This window comes from Aquila chrysaetos, chromosome Z (assembly GCF_900496995.4).
Source record: "Aquila chrysaetos chrysaetos chromosome Z, bAquChr1.4, whole genome shotgun sequence".
Taxonomy (NCBI): Eukaryota; Metazoa; Chordata; class Aves; order Accipitriformes; family Accipitridae; genus Aquila; species Aquila chrysaetos.
In genome coordinates this window covers 38,615,349-38,628,900 of record NC_044030.1, presented here as the reverse complement: position 1 = coordinate 38,628,900, position 13,552 = coordinate 38,615,349, and the positions used below count along the sequence as shown (strand labels likewise).

The window sequence follows — 13,552 nt, the reverse complement described above, 5'->3', positions numbered from 1 at the left end:
TTAACTGAATGCTTGGATTTTCAGTAACAGGAATGCTGCTAAAATTACACTATTAAACTATTTTGGTAAAAGAGGTAACCTGCATAAGCTCTTGATCTAATTATCATAGTAGAGTTATAAAACATTTTCATAAGAGACTGCAGGGAAGTAAGACTTTCTCTGTGTATCTGTGCCTTGATATATTTTGATTCACTGCACCAAACAGAAACAGTGTTTATTCAGCATCCAGAGTACAAAATAATAAAAAGAAAGGTCACGTTTTAAAATTTTCACTGCATGACTGTGAGTCACTGCATATTTGCTAGACGTCTAACTTTCATCATGTAAATCCTTTTACAGTGAATTTCCTGCAGATTTTCAAAAACGCTTTCAGTCATAAGTAAAACGAGACTAACTTCCAAAGGGATTCTGGGATCAGCTATAAAACAAAGTGCCTAGCATTGACTAATTAATACTGAAAGGCTGTGAAACTTTTTCATCTAAATAAATTCATCCTAAGTCTAACCCACTACCAGTAGAAAAATCAGCATCTAAACAAAGGCAGGCAACTATATTGTTCTATTTCACATGCCTTCCTTGCACTGAGCTGCTTAAATGATAAAAAAGAATCAATCCACCTTAACATGACAAAAAATAATTTTTATTTATATATACCTACTTTTATTTTAGATGTATTATGTATATGCTTGTATGTATTTTTATATATACACTGACCTTGAAATCCTATATATTTACTTCAAGCATGCACAAATATACAGTGCCACTGTTATTAAGAATGCTTATCAAGAATCCTTAAGCCTAAAAAAAGATAATTTTTTATTATTTTTGAAACACAGTATATAAATATTTATAACTATTTTAAAGTTTCAGCAGGCAGCTGTATATTTCTATTAACAAACTGGCAAATATGATTATACATAAAAAGATAGCAAGATTTGCCAATACGCTGAAAAAGCTGAAAATAAGTTACTCCTTTTTCTCCCACAGAGATCAGAAAACCTGTAAAGTTCTTCTTCAGTAGCTAGGGATTAATATAACCAAACAGACCTTGGAGAAAATATGAACTTCCAAATCTTGCTGATGATGAGGCACAGAGAGAGCACAGCATTTGGAAAAGAAAATATACTTATGTGCCACCCATATCAGGACAGAAGGTAGAGCAATACTAAGCAATACTTTCCGTGTCTGTTAACACATCTGTGAATTATGATGAAGACCTTACGTGACTAAATGTTATCAGTTGCTGGGGAGAGAAGGTATCTGTAGAAAAGCTGTGTGACAACATGCAATATTTTCACCATATTTCAGAGTATAGTTTCCCTCTGTTGATACAATGCATTTTCACTTGATTTTACTGGAATAAACTGGATTTTTTCTATTTTTCCTGTATCAGAGTTGCAGACAGGAATAGCTGTAGAAATCTCCACACAACATAAGAATATGGGGCATCTTACCAGTAAGAAAACAATTTAAAAGTCTATACCATAAACCTCCGTAAGAAAAGAAGAATCCATTCTATTTGGGATACATCTACAATTCTCACTAGATATTAATAGTGGTTTTACATTTGTCCCCTGTGAAAGCATTCTAGCAGCATCTCACAATCAAATCATATGGTAAGGATTCAGAACCCCCCAAAAAAAAAAAAGGCGAAGGATTCAGCTACGGGAAGAAGAATATATTTTATCTTATCTCGAAAAGCAATTTCTTAAGTCAACTCTAAGGTCTCATTTCTTGCTAGTAAGGGGAAAGATACCACTGGGAAGCAAATTTTGCTTCTGACAATTTTCTAATCTCCATCTCAAATGGGGCTGAAAACAACACATCTTCAAAGAAAATACCTTTTTCTTATTTCTCACTCGTATGTGGATGAAATAAGATTGCCAACATCATGCTCAAAAAATATTCACACAGTACAGATGCTAAATGGACTGGGCATTCACAAGATTCCACAAAAATCCCATATCAGTAGTTTTGCATGTACAATATTTCTTACGTTCTTACTTTACAGATGTATGGTTTTGCATACAAAAACTCAGAAATGCTAGAATCGGAAGTGCACACATTGGTCAATGATTTATACCATTATTTTAAATGTAAACACATTCTGCATTATGCCTCAATTTTTTGTATGTGCCAAAAGTTTTCTTTAAAAAAGGCTACAATTGGAAAAATCTGTAGTTCTATACTTTTGAGGTTTAATTTTAAAAATATATAATACCAGGTGAATGCAATTATTGCAGTGTGATATTAATCGGTGTGAACCACTTATGCACTGCAGTATCACAGTTGAATTGTTTCATTTTCACAGTTGCATACTTTAATTCATTGAACACTTTCCAGACTGTTTTGCCTGCTACCTTGAATATCCACTAAGATATATTCCCCTTTAAAGCACCATGCAGATTAGTTCTAGCAGCTTATGTTCTGCATCAGAATTCCTTTAACACAAACATGCAAAAGCTTCTGCAGCCAAAACATTATGCTTCAATAGCTGAAAATTATAATTAGACATTTGAAACTGTAAATATGGACACTGTAAATATAACTAGTTATTAAAGAACTTATACTACCTCAGTCATTACGTAGAACTGCTTGATGAGGAGTATTATTAAAGCACAGACCCAGAAGATGGAAGATCTAACAGGTGCTTTTCCACTATGCCGAATATAAACCTATGCTAAGTGTCTGAAATGCTATATGGCTACACTTCCGAAATTGTACATTTGGAGGTGTGATTTAGGAAGGACCCGTCACTCTTAACACTGAAAATCCTAAACACACAGGGAGGGAGAAGGAGTCCTTTTTTATATGAATGCTACATGTACCTCTGGTCTTCATCACAAGAATCCAGCAATTAAAACACATCCTTTTCCTTAATCTTTATCAACCTCTAACCTTCTTATGCTTAAGCTATAGTCACTTATGTTCACAGTAAGAGTGCCCAAAAGATGACCTCCAATGTGCAGAACAGAGGAATAAGGTGAGAGATGTCCCAGGATGGATTTCAAGCATGAAAAAATCTCTCAAACATGTTGCAGCGTAAAGGCCATGAAGAATCCCAGCAGAGTAGCTCTGGTGGGCTTGGGACCCCTCCCCACCACCACTGCCCAAAAGCAGGATGGGCACCCACAGCTCCCAGCTTGTGTCCCCACGCTGAGCAGCCCTGTTCTTCCAGCTCCTTGGCAGAAATCAATATATTGCAAGAGTGGGTTCATATAATGTTTCTATTTAGTTAGTGCTTTCTGCTTATTTTATGACTATAAAATGGATTTACAAAAGGTTCAAAATGACAGAAAGATACATATTCAACAATCACTATTTTAAGTTTTCTCTTCCAGAGTTGGCCTGCTTCATGTACAGGCTATTTATCCAGTGTAACTATTGCTGTAACGAATGGTTACAGAACAGTCTCAAATACAGGTAATCTACACTACATAAATAAGAGTATTTTAAGTACTCTCAATCTCGTTTCAACTTGAAAAGTCTGTTGCACCTAACTCTACAGGCTGCGCATCAGTTCTTCTTCTTCAGACATCTCTCACATAACTTACTACTCTTTCTGCCTATCATTGAGCAACCTGAATTGCAATTCATAATGCTGATCTAAAAAAATGCATTCATAAATACTGCTCACTTCAGCCTCACAACATATACCAGACTAAGCTTCTAACATGAACAAAACCTATCTTGTATCTCACTGTATCCAGGGTATTCTCCAAAACTCTGATCCTGCAAAACATTCATACCTCATATGAACTTTGAGCTTATAAACAATTTATTGTTTTTTACAAAACATTTTTAGGTATGCATTTCATTGTGAATCTTCTATTCTCCCTGTCCGCTGTTGCATGCACTGTGTGCTCGGTGACCTTTGACAACTATTACAAGTGCATCACAGAAGACCATGATTCAAAGGTAGCATCTGCTGACCTGAGAAAGGCTGTCCTTCTGTCCCTCCAAAATTTCTACTCTAATTTCTGTCATAAAGGCACTCAGTTTGCAAACTGAAAAGATATTTTCTGATTTGCTTATTCTGCCTAGCCAGCTAGAGACCTTTTACAGCAGCAGACCTCCACTCTAGCAACTTTACACAGCAGCTGGGTGTGGTGGAAGAGCACTGCACTTAGGTGTTGTGTAAGTCTCACCTCTGTAAATCATTTCCTGGACACCCTCAAGCAAATGACTTAAATCCTCTACATCTTTATTTTCTCTTCAGTAAAATCGAAAGATTGACACTTTGCATTAAATAGTACTTTGAATTAAAGGTTGTAAACAAACATCACTTTGTAGAGCGTGAGGATCTATTAACAACGAGTGTTCCACAGGAACTAGGTTTTATTAATAGTATTATTAGTCCTAGAGTAGAGTGAGCGGGACTTCATTGCCTTCTTAATGCTGCTGAAGTGCTGTAAGAGAAACAGGTTCAATGCTTCTGCCAGTGCAGCTTGATTTCATACCAGGCCCTTGTAAAGCTCATTAATTCTGAAGGTTTTTATCATGCCTGAGTGTTGTTAAGGATAACAGTCATCTAGGAACAGGAGGACCATACTGGTGACTGCCTTCATGGTTTCTGTCTCTGACCCAAGAAAAGACTTTGGGTAGATTCCAAACACTTGGCTGATAATGTTTTTAACAGTTTATTGTGGTGTTTGCAGCGCAGCTTCACACTTAATCCTTTCCTTTCAGAAGGAGACTCTGCACAGTTTATTCGTCTGGCCTTCTCTCTTCATTCCTGCTCAGCGTTTAGAAAAAAGTAAGTAAAAAAGAATGACACTGTAGCATTTGCACTCAACATGTGGCGACAAAACATGGCCCCTACATTTGGTGGCAAAGGTGGTATTTCTGAAACATTCTCATTTCTTGGGAAGTTCAGGGTACTTTTAAAATGTCCTGTGGTTAATTAAAGCAGCTTGTCTATAATAAAAAAAAATACTGTTTCTGATAATTACTTCATCGGAGGTATGCAGTGTCAAATGTCAGTCAGGATGCTGGTGTCCAATGAGATATGGACTCCCTTGTATAATTCCTGTGCTAGTAAGAGCCAAAAATGGGAATAAAGGCACGTTAGTACAACAACATATCCAGAAAGATGGAAATGGTGCTGAGCAAGTTAAGACATCTTAAAATGAAATATCTCTCTTTCAGTCTTGTCCTTATTATTTCAGGTATTTGGTCAACTTATGTCTCAAATTTCAGGATTTGTTCTGAGATAACAAAAAAAGACAAAAATTTCAGTATCAACAAATATAATGTGATGGCGCTGTGGAAAAAAGGCCTAGACAGCTTTTTCTGTTTACCTCACATCATTTTCTTTGCGTCTCCCTATACCCTGTTTATTTTTACCTTTTATCTTTTTGCTTGCCATTCCTGTCTAATTTCAAAGGGCTTTTTTCAGTCTTTAAACTTTTAGCTGTGACTTGCATTGTCTGAGTCAACATTTTGAGACTGAAAACTTTCCTGGCCCTTTGAAAACTTATTTGAAAAATCTAGGGGAATATCTATCACTTATTAAACAAACATTCTAGCTTACCCTTACTGAATTGCGTCAAATCCCCCCCCGAAAACAAGTGATGACTGGAAATGTGGTTGCACTGAGTCCCATCATTATTTCCATCACAACTTAAATGGACAGTCTCTGCCTCAGACCTGCCTGGAGCAGCCAAAGGTAGAGCTGCATCGCATTTTATCATAAATGTATAGAATCAAATGAAATATGAATACTGCATGACTATGTAGAACTGCAGAGAAGCAATACTGATCCCCTCTTCCCCTATGACTATGGAATTGGTTTCATTGCTTAGGGGAGTAATCACACTGAAACAGTGTCAGTAGCTGGGAAGGCTGGTTGTCTCCGGCACGGTCCCGGGGCAGATCTGCATTTTTTCCCATTGCAAACAATGTGAAAATTTAATATTGATACTTTGTGCATTCACTTCAACTTTCTACCATAAAATGAAGTCAGGCTGCAGCACAAGTATAGCTGGTGTGTTAGTGGAGACAAGGTTCCTCAATGGGTTATGTGGCTAGTGGACAAAGGAGTGCCCTGTCACTGGGACAAAGGAGTGCCTTGTCTCCAGCAGCCAAGAAAGGCATTGGTTTTCCCTGAAGATCTCGGTTCATGTGTGTGTTTTCTTTATGTTTGTAGCAGCAGATATTTACTTTGGGCACATGGTATTCTTACTGTAATCATTATTTGATGACAAGTAAAGAAACCAATAAATCAATTTCCAAGGAAAAACAGAGAAGGAATTCTGGCTGAATGCAGTTTTAGCTCCTAAACCGACCAGCTAAATTCATCAGTGGATTTTAAAGCTGTAAATAACTAGCAGGATTGTATAATTTTTGCTTTAAATGAAAACAGTTCTGACTTTAACTATTTAAATCAACATTAATAGTGCCCAAATTGTGTCACTCATTAAATAACCTTAGGTGTGGAATTTATGCCAAAGCTTCCAAGGCATTTTGCAAACACTCCAACTGTACTGCAGAACAGACATTCGTGCTGAGAGTTGAATCCTTCAGCACTGAAATCATTACATGCTTTGCTTTCTATGAAAGGTGTGCAAATGTACAGTAATAGTACTTGAGTTATGTAATTAGGATAATATTATAATTAAAGACTCTACTGTATGATTTCTTCCTATAGCATTTCTGTGATAAATGCTCTTTTCATATCAGTGGGTTGTAAAACAGACCCACAGTGTTTCAGATCCATGGAGCTCAAAAAATAGGTTTTCGACAGAGCAACAGGCATCAATATCTTTTTTCATAGCCCAAACAACAGTGAAAGAAAATGTGAAGAATACTAACTGATTGCAAAGGAATATGGCATACTAGCAGGGATTAACCAATGCTGTCTTTGTCACTTCCTTCTCTCTCCCCTAACGTGCATGCATGCAGCTTTAAAATCCACGGTGATAAGCCAGTTTCATGAGTCTTTGAGCTCTGTCTAACACTGTTTGGGTACTTGGGTTGAGGATAGCAGACTCTGAACTAACGGATCAATATTCAGTCCTATTATCACCATATGGCCGAAACACACAACCCGCTTCTTAAACATGCAAACCTCATTACATCAGGACACTTTGAGACTGTGTTCCTTATTATTAGAATCACATGCACGAAATCCTACTGAGTATGGTTTTACTCAGGCCATGTCAAACTATGAGTGATTAACCATTAACACTACTGCAGCTTGACTGACAGAAGCAGAATTTAAATCTGATTTAAAAAGGAAAACAAACAAACAAACCAACCTTGCACAAATTCTTCTATAATGAAGGAAGAGAAATTTAACATCGACCAAAAAGAGAAACTAACAAGTCTTGCTGTGACGTTAATATTCTTTTTTTTTTTAAACAAGTAGATTGTAAATTTGACTTTATGTCTGTTTAAAGGGGTAAGAAGGAAGCAAGAAACCCTCTTCTTTTTTTCTTACAGGCTACACTGGATACCTTTCAAACAGCTGGGCAAACAGTACCACCACAAAGCCACAAAGCATTGGTATCTTGCTCCTACATGAAACTAGCAACAAATCAATTCTAGTTAGCACAGAAAGGAAAAAAGAGAAACGTTTTTCCAAAGAGCCCTGAAGTCTTCTAGGGGAAGGCCTCATATGTTGCAGTTTCCACCATGTTAGCTCCATTTAAGGCTCTGCTTCACAGTCTGGCTTAGCCACTAAAGAGAAAAGAAATTTTGTAAATTCTGTGTCTACTTGCAGAGATCTGCTAAAATCACAGCTGCCCTGCATATACACTGAAGGGAATACTATAGTACAGAATAAAAGGATGCAATAAGAGCATGCAACATTGCAATTCAGTTCATCCTTAAGCACATACTTAACTCCCAGCATACAGGAGTAGCCTCAATTATTTCAATGAGAATGTTCCCATAAACGGTGTCATGCAGAAATGTTTGCAGAACTGAAGCCTTTACTTGGTGATATGTTTGAACAGCTTCATGGAAGATGTCTATTTTCCTCATCAGATGTAAATCGCTGTTATCCCCTCCCAAGACATAAAAGTGTTAAAATGTTAAAGAAATAATTGTAGTTAGGATTATACTCTTTAAATTATTAATATTATAGCAAACTATCTAATGTGCTGTTCACTGAAATATTATTTGCCTGGCTTGCGGTGCCTCTTTTAGATGAAGTTCTTTTTCCTTCCTATCTCTCAGATACTATCTTTATACCTGTTTCTTAACACTAGATTTGCCCAGGTCTGCTCTATACCACTGTTGTGGTTTTACAGCTCATTAGCTCTTTTGGATATACTGTACATAGGGATATAAAATTATGCTATAGTATTTTCAGTTTATTTAGTTTTTAACTTCTGAGAAACAGCATTTTAAGCTCATCAACACTTGTTACAAAACCCAACCTCGAGCCACCTAGACAGACATACATTTGCCTCTTGACTGTTGATTGTGCTCTTAATTAAATGTAACAAAACCCCAAACATCTATGCCATTACCCAACTAAAACTCATCAGCAGACATTTATCATTGGAAACAGATTTCATTGAAACATTTAACTACTGTTCCATTACACAGTTTTACACTTTTTTATTACATGTATTTGTTTTTCTGACAACATGAACACTTATAATCACTCCCTATAGTAATCAGTCCCTCTGTGGGGAAAAGACTGAGCTCTTCAATGACTTCCATCACAGCAAACTATTTCATTTTTTTTCATTAATCCATAATTTGTTAAACTGTTCAGCAGTGGTGTTCAGTAAAATATTAGTACCTCACCACTTAATGTCCCTAATACAGCTATGGTCATTGTCCAATTTGTAACAAAAATATTTTTTTGTTTTTGTGAAAATTTTCCTGTTAAAATAATAGATAAAAATGCAATGTGAAATCCACAGGGAGAAAAAAAATACAGAAAATGCCAGTATTTTTATGGCTGAAAATAATTCCATCACAGCAGACCATGAAGATCAGAACACAGTTCCTGTTTACCATAATCCTACACCCATTTTTAAGCATTAGAGTTACATTGCCCATTTAAAAAATGGGTAATATGTGAAAACGTGGGGACAGCAGTAAAGTTACAGATTTGTCATACATTGCATATAGGAACTTTGTGTCTCTTACTTCAGAAGATTCCAATGTGAGTTATCAAACTGGTCAGTGGTTACAATTTACCCTGTCCCATAGATAATTTCATGTTTTGAATGTGGATTAATGAGAAAATAGTAACCCAGTGCACATTTACACACAAAATGATAAAAGCTTTGCTGGTTAATAACAAATCTAATTTTTGTCTCATTTAACTAATGGCATGTGGAATTTTCTGCAAGGCATATGGTACTAATTAAACATGGTACGAGTCCCCCAGATAGTCAATATAGCCATGAGGTATCCAAGGAATGTTTCCCTTCAGTGTACATTATCTATGTATTGATTTGATGGTCTGAATGTATAAAAGCCCTGGGAACTAACAATGTTTAATGATGTGGGAACCGCACTTCTATTCTTATCTATATGAATGCTGCAGTTGCTGAGGAAAATTCTGAGATACTTAATGAACAGGCAAATTATGAACTAACCAGGACCAGTTTGTTTTCATCCATTAACCACCAATTTTGATATTTATTTTTAACCTTTGTTTTTACAGTTAGAGCACTGTTCTGTGACTCTATAAGCCAGAGAGCATGAAGTTAAAGATATCCCCCTATTTTTTTAACAGAAACAATAATCTAGATTCCATACATTTTAATTACATTAACAAATACCTAAAATGTAAGTTGTATGGTGCTAATGATTTATTTTGAAAATTCTGACACACATAATGTATATAAATGCACTTTCATGTATTTGACACCAGCTGTGCTAATTAAAGTATTTGTCCTACTATCAGTGTTAGATATGGATTAATTACTAGCTTCAAATGTAAGTCCACTTCTATTTAATTTTAATTCTCTTTTCAATTCAAGGATATCGCCTTCCTCTAGTATACAGAAGGTCAACCTCTGAAAAAATTAAGAAAATGAATACTGTGTTTGTTCTGCTTCATAATGATCACTTCAGGTAAAACAAACAGCAGCAGTGAATTCTCATAGTCATTATCTGTCTACTTACAACATCCTAAGCAAAATAAAAAATAAAACAGTTGAGTTCCCTGAGCTAATGGGAAAATGGTAAATGACCTTCCATTAACCAGAGTATTTCCATGCAAAAGAACAACAGCGTCTCAACACCACTATATCTAGCATCAGCGGGTTATTTTTACTAAGACACTTCAAACAGTAACAGAGCAGCAGTTTGTGTTCTGAAAGGTAGCACTGACTCTTTTGTAGATCCAGTGAATTTCAGAGTAGTAAAAAAGACAGTACAATTTCAATAATGCTCTGAATTGGCCAACTTACTCAGTCTACCATCACTTGCAAAATCTACCATCACCACTAACAGAAAGAAACGAAAACTGCTTCCTAGTGCCCCAACTGTTAACTATGCACTCTGCTTTTGATAATGAGACTTGAGAAAAACTGGTGAGAGTTAAGCAACAAGGCTGTCACTCAGTTTTAAAGCATCCTGATATAAAGTCACACTGTGAATTTTATACCCAAAATAAGATGAGATTAAAAATAGACCTCTATTAATAGTCTGCCACAAAACAGTTTAACACTTAAGATACAAAAGCCACTTGGCAAATAAAACATGGTGACTGAGGAACAAATTCTAGGAAATAATGTTATTTTTATACTTCCCGCACACTGTGCTGGAAGGTGTAACCAGAATCCTACCTGACCACAAAAAAAATTGCACATACCCTTCTCTCAAAGGCTCTAATTTAATAGGTCATTTCAAAATACTTTAAAAGCATATGGAAATATTACCCTGTAATCTTAGGATTCTCTGCTTTTGACATGCTGTATCAACAAACTGAAAAGAGCAGTAACATTTAAGGTGGCTGAATTCTCATTATGTAAAACAAGCTGCATTTTCCTGCTCTACCCACAACAGTATTTCTATTTGTGGAACATGGTAAGAATTGCACTCTGTGCCTTACTGCTCTAAGATTTCAAATATAATTTCACTTTAAAAACACACATGTCCTTAGAGGTATTTTCAAACTGAAGTATCATGCAAGATTAACAGTTCTTCACATGTCAAGGAGTCTTTCTTTCCTCATGTATATTGCACCAGACATATTGAAAGCCTATGTATCCATGATATATACAGTATGCTAGATAACACTGAAAACCGAATTTCAGAAGAAGGAAAAGAAAACCCAACCCCAAAAGTAAGAAAACCAGCTTTTAGCTTAGGAACAGTATTTTTACAAAGCTGTAGAACATTATCTGACAAAGAACCTATTTGGAGGTTTGCTCTAATTTGACAAATTAACACAGCTTCCCAACCCTGCCTTCCTGCATTTACATACCATGCATTATGCACAAAAAAAGGAATATACAAATAGAGATCCTTTCAGCCTGTCTAGCCTGTCATCAAAACCAGCAGAGAATTTTTCATTGATAAAAACAGAGAATGGAAGAAATCAGACCAACCTTCACAATGTACGTCACACCAGGTCCCAGGATCTTCTCACTCGAGTGCAGCCATCCTCGAGAGGGTTTACTGACAAAGCTGCTACTCTGATTCCAGTCTTCACCTCCCGGGTGCGTTTCCTCTGACCGTGGTTTTTTCCCCATGCTCATCTTGCTGGCGTCCTGCTGAGAACACGAAGTGGCAGAGACAAGGTTACATGTGTTGTCTGAAGCCCCTGCTGCTGAGCTAGAAGCACCTGAGCTTCCCTGCAACTTGGACACAGCAAGCTCCTTTACTGCAGAGGAGAGGTTTTTGATACCCAAAAGGCTGCCCGTGTTAGAGAGTTTCAAGTGGGACACTTTATGGATGAGGGTGCACAGGGTGGTGGGTCCATCTTCTTGGTCCTTGCGGAGAACCTCTGGCGAGACCAGGTATGAAGGTGTTGTTGAAGTCGTGGCAACTGCCGAGACCTTGCTGTTCATGGACAAATTGTGAATAAGATCATCAACTGATGTCACTGAATCATTCCTGAAGCGGTTATACTTGGTACGTTGAAGCATGCCCTTCTATCTGGTTTCCTGCATATGTTCTGGCAAATCTGATGCCAACGCAGGAGATGCCAGTGCTAACATAGCAGGCAATTCATAACAACACGGATGGATAACAGGATTTTGGGGTAAAAAAGAAAAGAGTATAAGGAAGAACAAAAAAAGATTTTTTTTTAAGAAATTTCTTATGGTTCCCCGTTAAGGTTGGGTGAAGTAACAGTTTTCTGTGACAGAGATCCCAGTCCTGCTTAGAGCTGCCAACTCGCTCACAGCAAAAGCATGACTCACACAAATGAGAAGGACCCTTTTCAACAAAAGGCTCAGTGAACACTGCAAATCACTTCCTGTAGCAAAAAAAAAAAAAAAAAAAAAAAAAAAAAGACGAAAAAAACCCATCCACCCACTTACAGCACACTAGCACCAATCAATTCTCAAATTTCCTTTTCCTATCTTCTCAAACAGATATTTCCTTCCAACCTTTAATTCTTCCCCACCACCACCACCCTTTTGGTACCAAAGGCAATTACCTTTAAAACTGAATTAACAGCCTTTATGAAACACTACACTTTATTCTTCTGTTTAAATGTTCTTCCACCTCACATATTTGTGAATCTATAAAGAAGTCACAATTAGATAGTAAATATCTGGATAACATTTACACATATATACCCTCCCCCTCTCCCCCCCCCCAAAAAAAAACAGAGACACCTTGAAGGTTTCCAGAACAGATGACAGAACTAAAGAATATACACATTTTCTTCCACAAAAGCAGCCTAACAGACTTTACAAGTGCCTTTGTGTCAATGCTGTCTCTCACGGAAAGTGCTACATCCAATTTTTGACAGAGAAAGAAATCCTTCTCCCCTGTTACTCCACAATAACCTTCTATTTTAATGAAGGAATTACGTAAGTACCTATGTGTGAAGAAAAGTATTTTTCTGATGTCCAACAACAGGCTTAACAGATGTTTTTTCTTTCACCACTGATACTCACTCCGAAGAAAAACATGAAGAGGGTCTTCAATTCACTGCAATGTTTGGTTTAATTCTGAAAAACTGAAAAAAGACTAGAAGAATATTCTAAAATCCAGGTAGCAGCAAACTGTCATCCTGCAGTGAAAAATAAAAAAATGCAGCAGGTCTTATTAAGCACAAATGTCAGCCACAAACACTTTATCTGAGAAGTAGCAAAACATGCAGAAAACAGGTATTTCATTTCTCCTACATTTTTTTTAAAAATACAAAATGTGTACAGCATTGTGATACACAATGCCCATCACAAGCCATATGGCTCTTTTCTATAAATTGATCTTCTTTGAAAAATATCTTTTGGATGTAGGACAATACACTGCATTATAAACAAATTCAGACCAGAGAAGTTGCATAGTGCAAAGTTATTTTTTAAACAAATGACTAACCGCAGCACAATTTAAAGGAAAAATCCTGTGGAATTCCTTCCCTCTCCCATGACTAAAAGCTGCAGTACACAAAGTGCAAATA

At 36.7% G+C, this 13,552-nt stretch overlaps 1 protein-coding gene across 1 annotated transcript in view; it reads right to left on the bottom strand.

Annotated features, from left to right (window-relative positions):
• SHC3 (SHC adaptor protein 3) overlaps nt 1-12,520 on the bottom strand; it is a 62,973-nt gene extending 50,453 nt beyond the window's left edge. The window contains 1 exon segment of the mRNA XM_030005231.2: nt 11,526-12,520. Within this exon segment, the coding sequence (XP_029861091.1) occupies nt 11,526-12,065 (540 nt within the window). The 5' untranslated portion in view covers nt 12,066-12,520.
• Nucleotides 12,521-13,552: the final 1,032 nt, after the last annotated feature.